The sequence below is a fragment of the Syngnathus floridae genome, chromosome 12 (genome assembly GCF_059516105.1).
Source record: "Syngnathus floridae isolate MCC-2025c chromosome 12, RoL_Sflo_1.0, whole genome shotgun sequence".
Taxonomy (NCBI): Eukaryota; Metazoa; Chordata; class Actinopteri; order Syngnathiformes; family Syngnathidae; genus Syngnathus; species Syngnathus floridae.
The window spans coordinates 12,792,290-12,808,393 of NC_142424.1; the positions used below are offsets into that span (position 1 = coordinate 12,792,290).

At 42.1% G+C, this 16,104-nt stretch overlaps 1 protein-coding gene and 1 long non-coding RNA gene across 5 annotated transcripts in view; one reads left to right on the top strand and one right to left on the bottom strand.

The window, feature by feature from the left end:
• Positions 1-1,034: 1,034 nt before the first annotated feature.
• Positions 1,035-16,104, top strand: part of LOC148390092 (uncharacterized) — a 35,569-nt gene continuing 20,499 nt past the window's right edge. For both annotated transcript variants that reach the window (XR_015861550.1, XR_015861551.1), the window contains exon 1: positions 1,035-1,533. This is a non-coding gene — a long non-coding RNA (uncharacterized LOC148390092). The remainder of the gene's footprint in view (positions 1,534-16,104) is intronic.
• Positions 8,620-16,104, bottom strand: part of megf10 (multiple EGF-like-domains 10) — an 88,703-nt gene continuing 81,218 nt past the window's right edge. For all 3 annotated transcript variants that reach the window (XM_088391144.1, XM_088391143.1, XM_088391145.1), the window contains one exon: positions 8,620-10,262. In XM_088391144.1, the coding sequence (XP_088247270.1) occupies positions 10,096-10,262 (167 nt within the window). In that variant the 3' untranslated portion in view covers positions 8,620-10,095. The remainder of the gene's footprint in view (positions 10,263-16,104) is intronic.

The window sequence follows — 16,104 nt, forward strand, 5'->3', positions numbered from 1 at the left end:
TAGGAGACCCACTTACATCGTCAATGACTCCTGTACCACTGTAACCGACATATGTACACGAACGTAAAACAGGAAGTGGTATCGCCTGAAAACGGTCTTCAAAATGAATCACCCTACCTCAAATCAAAGCACGGCTGAATAACATAAATAACATGGAGAATTCTTAACACATACTGTAAATATTTTTTTAGCACAACTTTTAATATGATAATTTTTTTATAAAAAGGTACAAGGGTACGTATTGCAATTGTGTGGGTACTCCTTGCCTTCTGCTGGCGTGTGGGCAGGTTTTGTGCCATAATTCCTCAATTTAGAAGTTTTATTTTGACTTTTACATTTTTTTAATTTGGAAAAAAATCCGCGATGTAGTGAAACCACGATAAACGAACCGCGATGTAGCGAGGGACCACTGTACCTGCAAATCAGTGTGACTTCTGCTGTTGCCTTTGCAAGACCAGTTCAGATATGCGTCATCACGAATTTACACGACATTCAGGTGTGTTTGGACCTCCGCAGTGGAGGCTCTGCCGAACCCCTGGGACCGACTGCCCGAACCTCTAGGGTTTGATCGAACACAGGTTAAGAACCACTGCTTTAACAGTATTTGCATGTGATTGCGTGAACTCTATAAAATAAAATGGCTCAAAACCTTTTGAGCAGACAATGTAATTTAGGATTATTTTTAATTAAATTATATGGCAACAGGGTTGAAATTAAGGCAGCGCTTCTCTATAATTTTCTGTGATGCCCCCCCGAGGGAGAAGAAAACATCTCGCCCCCCCCATGTTATTAACATTAAAGAAAAAAAATATATAAATAAAAAAGCTCAATTTACAACAAAGAATTACTATTAATAACATTGTTTTTTAGTCTGTAACAGAACAGATTCCGTGCACTTTGCCTGCAATTAAAAATAAATTATAATTATTTAAACTATAAATATTCTTGACCAACTGCGATTTTATGCTGGAAAAAATACAATAAAATAATAAACATACATAATATTAAATTAAATAACAGCAATAAATAATATTCAATTCAAAGTCATCAGCAACATTAACTCAGGAGCTATCAGGATTGAGTTGAGCCAGGGCGACCAAATGCAGCTTGAACCAGGATTTATTGAAGGGAAGGGGGAAGGTGTACAAAGTAATCGGCGGAAAGAGGCTCACGGACAGCGAGCGGGAAACGGGATTCCCCTCGTACCAAGCGCAGACTAGGAAGAGGTTCTGACCGGGAGCCTGCACACGAGACCCGGTGAAGACACAACAGGCGTGGACACAAACTGGAAGTAACAGGAGACACCGACGGAGAGGAAACACGCGGACAGGGTTTAAATACATGAGGGAGCAGGTGACAGTCATTGCGGTAATGAAGGGGTGTGGCCGAGGGAAGTTGCCGGCTGAGCGTCCTCTGGCACGGGCGTGACAGGAGGACAATATATAAAACATTTTAACCTACAAAACAAAAATGAATAAAACAATTTGTGCTCAAAATGAGGCAGCATGACGGAGACCATATCCACGGCTGCAGGTAGTATCAGCTCTTCTGCAACGGTGTTTTTTTTTTTTTTTTCTTGCACTGACCAATTTGGTACGCTGCTTTATATGATGCTTACAGTGCTTCCTGATTGACTGAAGTAGCATTCACAAAGTGGGATGATTGTTGGCAATATTCAGCCCATTTTCGCTGAAAAACCTCAAGCGTGATTGTGGTGCAATGACTTCATAAGTGCCGCCTTAATTTATTTGGCTTCATACTGTCTGCTGCCAACATTGTAAGGCACAGTAAATCGTAGTCGCACTGAAGCCGAGCGCTACGTACGCTTCGTCATATTTCCTTGTCTTAGCTTTCGTGTGACTCTCAATCTTATCTCCATCTCTCTCCGCCGCTCCTTTCAACCCTGTTCAGTATTTTGCCATGGTGTCCCACTGCACTTGTTATCGCCTGCTCTGTGCTGTGTGCCTATGTTCCGTGTGCTCTACAATAGTGTTGGCTCGTGAGTGACTGATTCGTTCATAAAGAACAAATCTTTTCAGTGAATGGGAGTGAACGACTCACTTCCTAAAGTGATTCGTTCTTTTTTTTTCTTTCATATAACTTCAACCAGTAGGTGTCAGTAATGCCCATTGAAGCTAGTGCCACCTTGCCTTAAAACAAAGCGAAGAAGAAAATGACATAACGACCGTTCACGAACGAGTCGTGAATTGCATTTCCCGTTCACCAACGAACGATTCTGTGAGTGAACGAATCACTCAGTGAGTGAATCACTCACTGAGTGATTCGCATTTCCTGTTCACCGCGAGAACGGATCAATGAGGGAACGAATCCTGGCTTTACCGTTCGCGAACGAGTCAATGAGTGAAATGCCTTCCTATGCATCAACGGATCAGTCAGTGAATATGTTGCGTCTCCTGGCGTGAACTATGTAAGCTAGAATGTGGATTTACAATTTACTTATAGTAGGTTTTAAATAACGTGTATGCATATATATGCCTAAATGTTGTTATCCAATATATCGACTGCAGTTTCACATTAGATTGCTGGTTTGAGATGTACTTTTATTATTATTATTATTATTATTATTATTATTATTATTATTATTATTATTATTATTTTGATAAACATTTATGTTCTAACTTGTCTGGTGTTTTATTCCTTGTTTTTATATTCGCCAATCAAAACATAAAAATCAGACATTTGGTTAACTGCTTTATATGACAATATGTATGTGTTTTACGTTGTTATATGAGTTGGTGTCCCCAAAATTAACAAATGTCAGCATATCGTTTTTTTTTTCAACCGTTTATTCAAACACAAACACATTCAAAATTAAAACATCGGCATAAAGTGTGTCGGCTGGCAATGGCATAGCGGCAATGCTGTTTGTCACTCACTCGTGAATCTTCGCGAACGACCAATCAGCAGCGCCAGCGAGCGTTAGATGGAGCAGGGAATTTACGAGTCAGTAACGTAATTTCCCGTTCACGAACGAGTCAGTTACGCAATTTCCCGTTCACGACCGGGTGAGAGACTGTTGCCAACGGATCAGTGTAGGGTGTTGTATTATAGAAAGAAATGTGTTAATTACCCGAGCCAATTATTACTATATATAATAATTTGTGTGCGTTTGTGTGGGTGGGGGGCGTTGTTGTGTAGTTGTATTGTTTGATGTGTATGGGTTGTTTCCACTGAATGTAAAAAAAAAAAAAAAAAAAGCCGTATCAGAGTGTATGTTTGTGTGTGTGTGTGTGTGTGGGGGGGGGGAATTCATTGAACGATTCGTTTGAACGAATCTTTTGAGTGAACTGATTATAAAGATCCAGTTCACCCAAAAGAAGTGGAATGCACATCACTACTCTACAAGAGCGACTACTCCTTCCAGTGATACCGCCACTCCCACCTACTGCAGTGGATGTCTAATTACCCTTTAATCTAGTACAGCCAAAAGAAAAGCATGTTCCCTGGTGTCACACGCGCCCCCCTTGGTATCGCACCGCTATTTGAGAAGCACTGATAAGGTAACAGTAACATAACATATTGTGATCACATAACATAAAATGATGACTAAATACAATATTTTTTATTATAGATGTTCATATCCACCGTATTCCTGGTGTCTGTCCTGGGTTAACAAAAGTGGGTGGGCCTTCCAGTAAGAGACTGCACCCCCTTTTCCAAGCAATCATTACCCATCATTACATTGACAATTGTGTTGCATGCCTTGGAACCTTCTTGGCTGCTGGTGGCTGTACTTATGATAAAAAAAAATGTAATGTTACTACAAGCGCATGTTTTTAACTAACTTTCCCAGACGTGGTAAATGTGCTGTTTTGAGTAATAATAAATATATAAACAATCACATGATGTGTACTTGTGTATGCTTTAGAAATTCTTTTGTGGCTTCTGAAATGAAACCTTTGAACAATGGCATCCCTCTGACACAGGAAGTAAACTAACTACAAAAATGTCGGGGAAATCCAACTCAAACATCTGAATTTAAGGTTAATCAGAGGCACTTCAAGTGGTTGCAGGTGTAAGACTACAGTTTAATATGAGTTTGAATGTGACTGGTTAATTCTGAACAGCCACATCCCCAGTTATTGGAGGGTGTCCACAATTGTGATACCACTTTATCTCAATTGTTTTAGCTTCTCTGTAAAATATATATATTTTTTATCCTCAAATTCAGTTATACGGACGACAGGTCACAAGAATAGTCGATAACATTTTGAAATTCATCTTGGTCTCATATTTTAAATAATGAAAAAAAGATGTAATTTGAATTCGTTTGCATAGACACCGTCTATGTTCAATGTGATCACAATGATGAACAAAATAAGAGTTGGGACAAAAATACAAGCAAAATAAAAGCAGATTGGAAATGGCTTTACAATTTAGATAATATAAAAAACAGTAAACAGTACTCAGAAACAAGACAATGTTTTTTTTTTTTTTATTACACCAGACCAGATCAGAGTATGCACTCTATTTATTTTTTAGTAAATTCAAAATACAGAGTCTTGAAATTGGTTTTCTATCCCATGTTAAGACAGGTAATGAATGACATTAATAACATGCAACAATCATGATGAATGTATGTACTTAATCCATATAGGGCGCACTGCATTATATTATTATGCAGGACTTGGGGTAAAAAAATAAAGTCACGGGAACGAAAGAGTGTTTGGTTGTACTTTCCTACTTTTCTACTATTTAACCATGTACGTACTATACTGTACTCACATTGTTGTTAATCGATACTCATCTGCAAAACCATCAATGTCCTTATTATCCATCCATCCATTTTCTGTACCGCTTGTCCCCACGGGGGTCGCGGGCATGCTGGAGCCTATCCCACCAGTCATCAGGCAGTAGACAGGGGACACTGAACCAGCACACAAAGACAAACAACTATCTGCACTAGCCCTCACAGGGGCAATTTGGAGTGCCCAATCAGCCTACCACGCATGTTTTTTGGGAAGTGGGAGAAAACCGGAGTGCCCGGAGAAAACCCACGTGGACACGGGACGAACATGCAAACTCCACACAGGGAGGAATCAAACCCACATCCTCTGAACTGTGAGGCGGACGTGCTAACTAGTGCCCCACCGAGCCGCCAAGTCCTCATATTGTATATTCAAGTTAAACAGTTGGGCAAGTTCGCCCTTACATACCTAGTTCCTTCTCGTCTTTGTCTCGTCGTTGTCACATTGCTCTTCAGCAATGTTCCCCGCCTTTCCAGAAAGCTTGAATTGTGCCTGGTAAGCATGTCTCTTAGAGGGTGCTAATGCTTTTTGCTTTGCATAAACCGATAGTATTTATTTATCAATGGCGGCGTAGGTTCATACTCTACGTATTATGTACTGTTCTCTGATTGATTTACGTAAGTTTACGTACAACGTAATGTCCTCTGATTGGTTCATTGCGTGTACATATACATATTAGGTCTCTAAAGATTGTGGAATTGGTCCACACAAAAGGCGCACATTATTGAAAGGTGTACCTTCGGTATTTGAGAAAATGAAAGGCTTTTAAGTGCGCCTTATGGTGCGGAAAATACGGCACATTAGGGTGACACTGTTAGGATGTGGAAATGTCTGACCACTTCAAATAATTCTAACTTAAAGTTAATTTTTTGAAGAAAATATTATATTATAATACAAATTATAAATAAAATGATATATGTCGTTTAGCTAAACTTCATGGGTTCATACATTTCAATTCTGATTCAAAGTATTTGTTCTTTCCTTTTAATTGTAATTAATCAAAGGAAGTGCTTAAAAGTTGTGCTCTTGTCACTGTGCTTGATTTCTTAGATTTGCTGCTACTGAGATTCCAGCTTTCCAAATACCTACCTTAGTAAGCCACGTTAGTCACATGTCCTCTTTTAAGTATTCACCAAGTATGCTGTTGTATGTGTTTGGTGTTCATTAACTTATAGGGCTGGTTTCGTTTTCAAAAAAAAAAAAAAAATGCTCCTACAAATTGCGTTGGGTAAATGAAAATACAATTAGGTGGGCAAAATGTATTGTTTAATTCATCAATGAAAGCCTGTAATTTATGTATACTGACTGATAAAGGCTTCTAAACAACTTTTCCTTTTCATGGCACACGATTAATTTTTAATAATGCGCCATTTGCACCACGGGTTGCTTGAAAGAAATATAGAAATCTGATCCTGATGCTGAGCTCACTTCACAAACTGCAATTATCCATATGCTGTACATACTTGTATGTTTGACATACTAATACTTAAGTGGATAATTGAATCTCAGTGAACCTTGGAGCTCATTGGATGAATTGCAATCGCTTGGCGAGACAGATACATTATTTTAAGAAAATACTACTATGACAGATAAATCAAGACAATTACAGAACTGTATAAAATATATATATATAAAAAGTAATAACATATTGTAAGGAAGAGAATCTTATGCAGAGCTACTGTAAATGGCACCAGATAGTGACATAAATGGAAGAATATTTTATCTACATAATTTATGCATATGCATGATTAGTCAAGAAAGTGGTAAAAATGGGGCTTATAATTTGTGATTATTTTAACAGGAAATTTGGTAAAGCGCCCACCTTTGTGTAACATACAAAACACAACAGAAATAAATCATTTCAGAGGGAGTACTTGCACTTTCACTCAGTTTGCATTTACAAGTGTTATAGACTTTTGTCACGTATGCTGCCTCTCCTCCTTGAGCCCCAGACTTTCTCCTCCTATGTACGTATGTCACAGACACATTCACATTTAGCTCAAAATAACTGTCCTCTTGTCAAATTTGTACTTTTTTTGCAACATTTTCTCACTTATGTTGTTTAAGATCATTAAACACATAAATATAATAAAAGACAACCCAAGTAAACGTTAGTTGCAGTTTTTAGATGGTGATTTATTAAGAGAAAACTATGATTCAAAGCTAATTCATCTTATAAGGTTATGCTGCAGCATTTCAATCAGATCCAAGTCTGGTCTTTCAGTCCAAAATCTTGTTTTTGTTTTATTTTAAGCCATTCAGAATTTTATATGCTGATGTGCTATATTGATAGTTTTCGTGATGCGGAACCCAAATACTTTTCTTTTGAAGTAATAAAATGATGGCCAAACGATTATCTGGTAAAGAGCAGAATTCAAGTTTCCATCAATCCCAGAAAACCATCCAGGTTCTGAGGTGTCAAAGCAACCCCTAAAGTCTAGGGCCTAGAGTCCCTAGACCAGGAGTGTCCAAACTTTTTGCAAGGAGGGGCAGATTTGATAAAGTGAAGGGGCCCGGGCCCGTTTTTTCGGACATTTTTAACTACAAAAATTTCATGCAAATACTCACTGTTCTGCCTTTCATTCATACCTGAAGAGTCAGATACATTGACCATGAAATACCTTCAATTTACATGAGTTTAAAATTATTTTTGCCTCATGAACATTTTAAACAGGAGTTATAAGTAATGCAAAGTTGTTTGTTATTATTAAAACTTAAAACAAGTGAATTTTGCTCATCGTTTACAATATCTTTCAGAATGTAATAGTTTGTGTCACGTCTACAGGTTCATAACATCAACAGTATTAACATGACCACTTCGTAATGTTTAATATTAAGTAATATTTACTTTTGACTCACAGCCCCGTGTGAAGAATCGCTGTTGTGATGCCAGTTTAGCTTGGAGCTGCTTCACTCCCTGTTAGCTTGTCGTATGTGTTAGCATGTTTAGTCTGATAGTGTCTCTTTAGGTTGAAATCCTTAAACAAGGCAACCATCTCTTTACAAATTAGACAAACACAATTGCCTTGATTTTCAGTGAAGAAGTATTGTAATTGCCATTTCTCTTGAAAGCAACGGCCCTCAACATCAACCTTCCTGTTTTCTTTGCAGTCACCATGGCAGAAATAAGCAGAGAAGAGAGGTGATAGGAGGTATTACAGTTTCAAGTTTCATTTTTTTTTTTTTTTATTCAGTTTGACAGTGTAGGCGGGCCATAAATAATATATTATAAGACCGAAGCTGCAGGCCGTATGAAATCTCACCGAGGGCCGGATTTGGCCCGCGGGCCGGACGTTGGACATGTTGCCCTAGACAATCACACCATGTTGCACTGTTGGTATGATGTTATTTTTCTGAAATGCTGTATTACTAACAAAACACAGACCTTCGACAAAAGTTTAACTTTCTTTTTGTCAGTCCATAGCATATTGGCCCAAAGGTTTTGGGATTCAGGAAGATGTGTTTTGCAAAACGAAGACGAGCCCTTATGGGGTTTTTTGGCCAGCATACTGGAGTCCCAAAGCTTTCAGAATGACTTTGCAGCACATTCCAAAACAATAGATGTCACTTATTTTATTTCTCAGCTGTTCTTGAATTTCTTTAGAACATCGCTTTTTTTTTTTCAACTTTTTGAGACGTTTTGGGCCGACTATATAGTATTTTGTCAAATAGGTTCCCTTTGGGCGAATTCTTGACTGATCAGTGTCTGGGGATGATCAATCTTGGGTTTGGTCCATGAAAATGAACTAAAACACAGTAAAGTCATGCTTTAACAAGTGAGGGCAACTACTTATTCACAGAGGGCCATATAGCTTTGAATAGTTTTATGTCGTAAAAAATATCAACACCATTTAAAAACTGGATTTTCTGTATTTATTGGCTATTATTGTGTAGCTTCTATATTGGTTTGATGATCTTAACGTGGGGGAAAATTAAAATAAAAAAAAAGAGAAAGGGCCAAAACCTTTTACTGGTACTGTAGATAAACATTTACCTTCATCTGAATCTGCATTTATATTCCTCTCAGAGTTTCTTTTTCTGTTCGCCAGAACCCACACTTGTGTGCCCTCTTTTGTAACACTATCTGGATAAAAGAAAATCTTTTCTAATCACATAAAGTAAATCTGCCTGTCCCTGGTTTGCTCTTGGTTCCTCCTTCCCACACCGAACTGCAATAAATTTTTCCTTTAGCAGTTAGTACCTGAAAGGTAATAAAGAGCATCCGAGTCAAAGTAAAAAGAAAAACACTGCTAATGTACAAGAATAAAGTTATAAGATGAGAAAAGGTTATAATATTGTGAGTATTGTAATTTCAACTAGTGAGACAAGCACCTCTCCCCTGCCCATCTGCTTACCACCATACAGTACTGTATCAGGTAATATTTAAAAAAATTAAAAGCACTGTTAGTTGATGATCAAACACCCCAACAAAAGCGATTATATTAGTATTTGTACCTCTTTGACATGGACAAATACAATAGTTATGTCAAACTGTTAACATTGATGCTGGTGATGAAGCACAACAAATGTTGACTTACACTGATAGACAAGTTTTCACATTCACGTGAGTGGGAATTTATTTTATTCAATTTAGTCAGTGTTTCCCAACCTTCCCAAGGTACCCATTTTTATCCATTCCAAAAATCTCATATCGCACAAACAAACCAAATATCACAAAGCATGCAAAAATAATGATGATGTTGTCTCAATTTACTCCTTGATTTACTTAGTTTTGTGTGAAATCTGTGTCTGTCTAATAGTAAACAAACCTAATATACTTGCAGGAAGCCATTACATATTCTGTTGTATGAAAGGTAGCAAGTGGATAACTTCTGCAATCTAATAGAAAAGTGTTGAATTGTTCTGAGTGTCACTGTTATGATAAATTTGGAGTTAACAATTTTTGGACAAATGCAACATTTTAAAATTTCCTGCAGTACTGCTGATGAGCTTTCACGACACATACAGTAAGTACTATAAGCTATAGCAACGCGGTTGGGAATCACTGAATTAAAGTACAATGTGTATTTGGAATGTGAACCGCAACTTCTCAACTATTAGACAGATGTGTCCGGCCGGAAACACAATTTTATAAAATAGTCTGAGGTGCTACATATTAAACATATAAAATTATTTCATTTGACTTATTATAAAATGATTTCAGTTGAAAATAAAAACTGTAAAATTATGTTTTGTATACCCACTATGTTTACAGATATTATAAAACAAACATGTGAAAACACAATATGACAAAAATGAAAGAATGCAAACTTTTGATGCTTCCACTTGTGGAGGTACAAAACTTATTACTCCCGTGAGTCTCTCGTCAGTCACTCTCCAGCTCCTTTGGCTCTGACGTTGGACTTTCTCGGGTTGGTAGTACATCATAGTGACAAGGAATGTGGCTGTTTTTTGGTAGATCATATGGGTCCTGGCCTGGCTGCATGCAGTCGCTACTTTGTCCAGTGCCATGAACAGTGCTTACAGTTGGCTCTGAAAAAAAGACACAGAAGATTACGTGACATTCATTTATTGAATAACTACTACAATAATTATTAGTCTGCTCCATAAAAAGGAAAAGAGACATGATCATTCTTATTACCCATAACTGATAGGGAACCAAAGTAACAAAAAAATCATAACAAACTGCGAAAGTTTGGGGTACGTACAGGCTGTGAAGTAAATGTAAGCAAATCAAAAATATACCTGACAAGAAAAGTAGAACTGTAATGTACTTACAGTTTATACATTATAGTACAAAGTGATGTGGTCATTTAATCAAAGAGTAATTCACACGTCCTATCAAAATATAGTGGTAAATGCTAGCAGTCCGTCCGTCCGTCCGTCCATCCATCCAGCCATCCATCTACAAATAAATAGTCCATCCATCCATTTTCTATACCGCTTGCCTCCACAGGGGTCGCGAGCGTGCTGGAGCCTATCCTAGCAGTCATCAGGCAGTAGGCGGGGGACACCCTGAACTGGTTGCCAGCCAATCGCAGGGCACATAGAGACGAACAACCATCCGCACTCGTACTCACACCTAGGGGAAATTTGGGGTATTCAAGTGCCCTACCAATCATGATTTTGGGATGTGGGAGGAAACCAGAGTGCCCGGAGAAAACTCACATCGGCATGGGGAGAACATGCAAACTCCACACAGGGTGGAAACGAACCCTCCTTACTCTGAAGCAGAAGTGATAATCAGTGCACCACTGTGCCACCCCCAAATAAGTAGTGACGTACATATTTTTAGTTGTCATTAGCATATTTGGTAATCCAAAAGTAATTAAAAGTACTCAAGCTACTTTGATAATATGGTAGATTATATTAATTATATTAGATTATATTAATAACTAAATATTTTAACAAGCAACTAATAACTGTATTGCAATACACTTTTAGAGCAACCCTCCCAATCTTGGATATATATATCTATAGATATATCTATAGATATATCTATAGATATATAGATATATATATCTATATATATATAGATATATATAGATATATCTATCTATATATATATATATATATATATATATATATATATATATATATATATATATTTATATATATATATATCTATATATATCTATATATATATAGATATATATATTTCGATCTCTTTGTGTGTCTTGGCATATGAAGAAATCGACAATAAAGCAGATTTTGATGAAACAACCAAATAAACAAAACAAAAAACTATCCATCCATTCATCCATCTTCTTCCGCTTATCCGGGGTCGGGTCGCGGGGGCAGCAGCTTTACGAGGGACTCCCAGACTTCCCTCTCCCCAGCCACTTCATCCAGCTCATCCCGGGGGACATAAATTATATATCAAATAATATATCAAATTATATATCAAATAACAGCTGAGAGACAGTCTCTCCAGCGCGTCCTGGGTCGTCCCCGGGGTCTCCTACCGGTGGGACATGCCCGGAACCGTTCTGCCCTACCGTCAATTCATCTGGCAAATGTCCGCTCCCTGGCGAACAAGATGGACGAACTGCTGCTCCTCACTTCAAGGAACACGGACTTCAGCAGATCCGCCGCGCTGTGTTTTGTTGAAACGTGGCTTAGCGAACGAACCCCCCACCACGCCATGGAGTTAGCTGGGTTTCGGCTAACGCGTGCAGATCGCAGCGCGGAGCTCTCCGGAAAATCAAAGGGAGGTGGTCTCTGTTTCTATATTAATGAACGTTGGTGTACTGATGTCATGGTGTTGAAAGAGTTTTGCAGCCCTCTCCTAGAAACACTTTTCATAAACTGCCGGCCGTTCTATTCACCACGGGAGTTCTCCTCGATCGTCATGGCGGCTGTTTACATCCCACCACACGCACGTGCGAGTGAAGCCACGCAGATGCTGGCTGACCAGGTGACAGACATGGAGAAACTTCTACCAAATTCACTAATCATTGTTCTGGGTGATCTTAACAGGGCGAACCTCGCACACGAACTCCCCAGATACAGACAGCACATAACGTGTCCCACCAGAGGGGCACAGACACTGGACCACTGCTACACCGTAATTAAGGATGCATACCACTCTGTGGCTCGTGCAGCTTTAGGACTCTCGGACCACTGTCTAGTTCATCTGATCCCTGCCTACAGGCAGAAACTAAAAACTTCTAAGCCTGTGGTGAGGACTGTCAGGAAGTGGACAGTGGAGTCAAGGCAGAACCTCCAAGCCTGCTTTGACTGCACCGATTGGAGAGTTTTCGAAGCTGCAGATTCAGACTTGCATGAACTCACTGACACTGTCACATCATACATCAGTTTTTGTGAGGATCTGTGTGTGCAGACTAAGACCTTCTGCACGTACAACAACGACAAACCTTGGTTTACACCGAACCTTAGGAGGCTGCGCAAAGTCAAGGAGGAGGCCTACAGGAGCGGCGACCGGGACCTGTTCAAGCAGACCAGAAACACACTGAACCGAGAGGTCAGGAAAGCCAGGAGGTGTTACGGGGAGAGCCTGGAGAGACACCTCTCTGCCAATCCTGATCCCTCAACAGTGTGGAAAGGCCTGCAGAGCATCACGGGCTTCAAGAAACAAACCCCCCGTCCTGTGGAGAGCCCAAGGCTCGCTAACCAGCTAAACAGGTTCTACTGCAGGTTTGATCGGTCCTCCCACACAACGGGACTTCCTGCAGCACAATCCACATACTCACCAACCCCCACAACTGCTCTGTCCACACCTCCATCACCGTGGTCACCGACTCTCTCTCTTGCAGAGGCCGCGCCCGCACTCCAGATTCGCGAGGAGGAAGTGCGCCAGATGTTCCGAAGACAAAAGATCAGGAAGGCACCGGGCCCAGACGGCGTGTCACCTTCCTGCTTGAAAGTTTGCGCTGAGCAGCTGGCGCCCACCTTTGCACGGATCTTCAATCGTTCCCTGGAGCTGTGTGAGGTGCCCGCGTGCTTCAAGAGCTCCACCATCGTTCCAGTGGCCAAGAAGCCCGCCATCACAGGTCTAAATGACTATAGACCTGTTGCACTGACATCTGTGGTCATGAAATCTTTCGAGAGGTTAGTGCTGAACCACCTGAAGGATGTCACGGGCCCCCTGCTGGACCCCCTCCAGTTTGCCTACCGGGCAAACAGGTCGGTGGATGATGCGGTCAACATGGGACTGCACTACATCCTGCAACACCTGGACACCCCAGGAAAGTACGCCAGGATCCTGTTTGTGGACTTCAGCTCGGCGTTCAACACCATCGCTCCTGACATCCTCCAACAGAAGCTCATCCAGCTCGCGGTGCCTGCCTCCACCTGTCAGTGGATCACCAGCTTCCTGACCAACAGGAGACAGCGTGTGAGGCTGGGGAGCATCACATCTGACACTCTGACTACCAACACTGGAGCCCCTCAGGGGTGCGTCCTCTCCCCACTGCTCTTCTCCCTCTACACCAACGATTTCTCCGCAAGTGACTCTTCTGTGAAGCTCCTGAAGTATGCAGACGACACCACTCTCATTGGACTGATCCAGAACGGTGATGAGACTGCGTACAGACAGGAGGTGGAGCGGCTGGTCCACTGGTGCAGCCAAAACCACCTGGACCTGAACCCGCTCAAGACCGTGGAGATGACAGTGGACTTCAGGCGAGGCCCTTCACCACTTTCACCCCTCACTATCCGCAGTAATACTATTCTCTCATCAGACACCTTCAAGTTCCTGGGAACCACAATCTCTCGGGACCTGAAATGGACCGGCCACATAGACTCTGTCCGGAAGAAGGCCCAGCAGAGGCTGTACTTCCTGAGAAAGCTCAAGAAGTTCAACCTGCCGCGGGAGCTGCTGAAGACCTTCTACACTGCCATCATCCAGTCTGTCCTCTGCACCTCCATCCCTGTCTGGTTTGGATCGGCCTCCAAACAAGACAAGCACAGACTGCAACGGACAATAAGGACTGCAGAAAAGATAATTGGAATCAACCTCCCATCTATTCAAGACTTGTACCTGACCAGGACCAGGAAACGTGCAAGTAACATCTCAACAGACCCTTCGCACCCAGGTTGCAGCCTGTTTGAACTACTCCCCTCCGGACGCCGTTATAGAGCTCTGTACACTAAAACCAGCAGACACAAAGACAGCTTCTTCCCCCAGGCTGTCGCTCTGATGAACTCACACCACTCTTAGAGTCTCAGAGTCATTACTGTGCAATAACATCCTGCTTTCCACACCTTTTTTGTTTACACTGTTTGTACTATGTGTCCTCTCTGCATCCATTGCAGCCTGGTCATCCTAGAAGAGGGACCCTCCCATCTGTGGACTTTTCTCAAGGTTTCTCATTTCCCATAGCTGGAGTTTTGAGTTTTTCCTTGCCCTCTTGGGAGTTTAAGATCTGGGGATGTTTGAGAATATCTTTCGTTCTTCACATGTGCTGAGTGTTGTTGTTAGTCACCTAAATGTTGAACAGAGGCTGTGATTTACCGAAGTCAAATTCCTTGTTTGGCACGCTCAAACATGGCGAATAAAAAACTCTTGAATCTTGAATCTTGAATCTTGAACACCTCCCCAGGGAGGCGTCCAGGAGGCATCCTGATAAGATGCCCGAGCCACCTCATCTGGCTCCTCTCAACGTGGAGGAGTAGCGACTCTACTCCGAGTCTCTCCCGGATGACCGAGCTTCTCACCCTATCTCTAAGGGAGAGCCCGGACATCCTGCGGAGAAAACTCATTTCGGCCACTTGTATCCGGGATCTCGTTCTTTTGGTCACGACCCATAGCTCGTGACCATAGGTGAGGGTAGGAGCGTAAATCGACCGGTAAATTGAGAGCTTTGCCTTTAGGCTCAGCTCTCTCTTCACCACAACGGACCGGTACAGGGTCCGCATTACTGCCGACGCTGCACCGATCCGCCTGTCGATCTCGCGCTCCATCCTCCCCTCACTCGTGAACAAGACTCCAAGATACTTGAACTCCTCCACTTGGGCCAGGTTCTCATCCCCGATCCGGAGAGGGCATTCCACCCTTTTCCGATCGAGGACCATGGACTCGGATTTGGAGGTGCTGACCCTCATCCCGACCGCTTCACACTCGGGTGCGAACCGTTCCAGTGAGAGCTGGAGATCACGGCCTGAAGAAGCCAACAGTACCACGTCATCTGCAAAAAGCAGAGATGTGATGCTGAGGTCCCCAAACCGGACCCCCTCAACGCCTCGGCTGCGTCTAGGAATTCTGTCCATAAAAATTATGAACAGAATTGGTGACAAAGGGCAGCCTTGCTTACTGCGACTTACTGCCGGAAATGCGGACCAGACTCTGGCATCGGTGATACAGGGACCGAACCGCCCTTATCAGTTGGCTCGGCACCCCATACTCCCGAAGCACCCTCCACAGAACCTCCCGAGGGACACGGTCGAACGCCTTCTCCAAGTCCACAAAACACATGTGGACTGGTTGGGCGAACTCCCATGCACCCTCGAGGATCCTGCCGAGGGTGTAGAGCTGGTCCACTGTTCCACGGCCAGGACGAAAGCCACACTGCTCCTCCTGGATCCGAGGTTCGACCTCCCGACGGACCCTCCTCTCCAGCACCCCTGAATAGACCTTACCAGGGAGGCTGAGGAGTGTGATCCCCCTGAAATTGGAACACACCCTCCGGTCCCCCTTCTTAAAGAGGGGAACCACCACCCCAGTCTGCCAATCCAGAGGCACTGTCCCCGATGTCCACGCAACGTTGTAGAGGCGTGTCAGCCATGACAGCCCCACAACATCCAGAGCCTTTAAGAACTCCGGGCGGATCTCATCCACCCCCGGGACCTTGCCACCGAGGAGTTTTTTAACTACCTCAGTGACTTCGACCCCAGAGATTGGAGAATCCGCCTC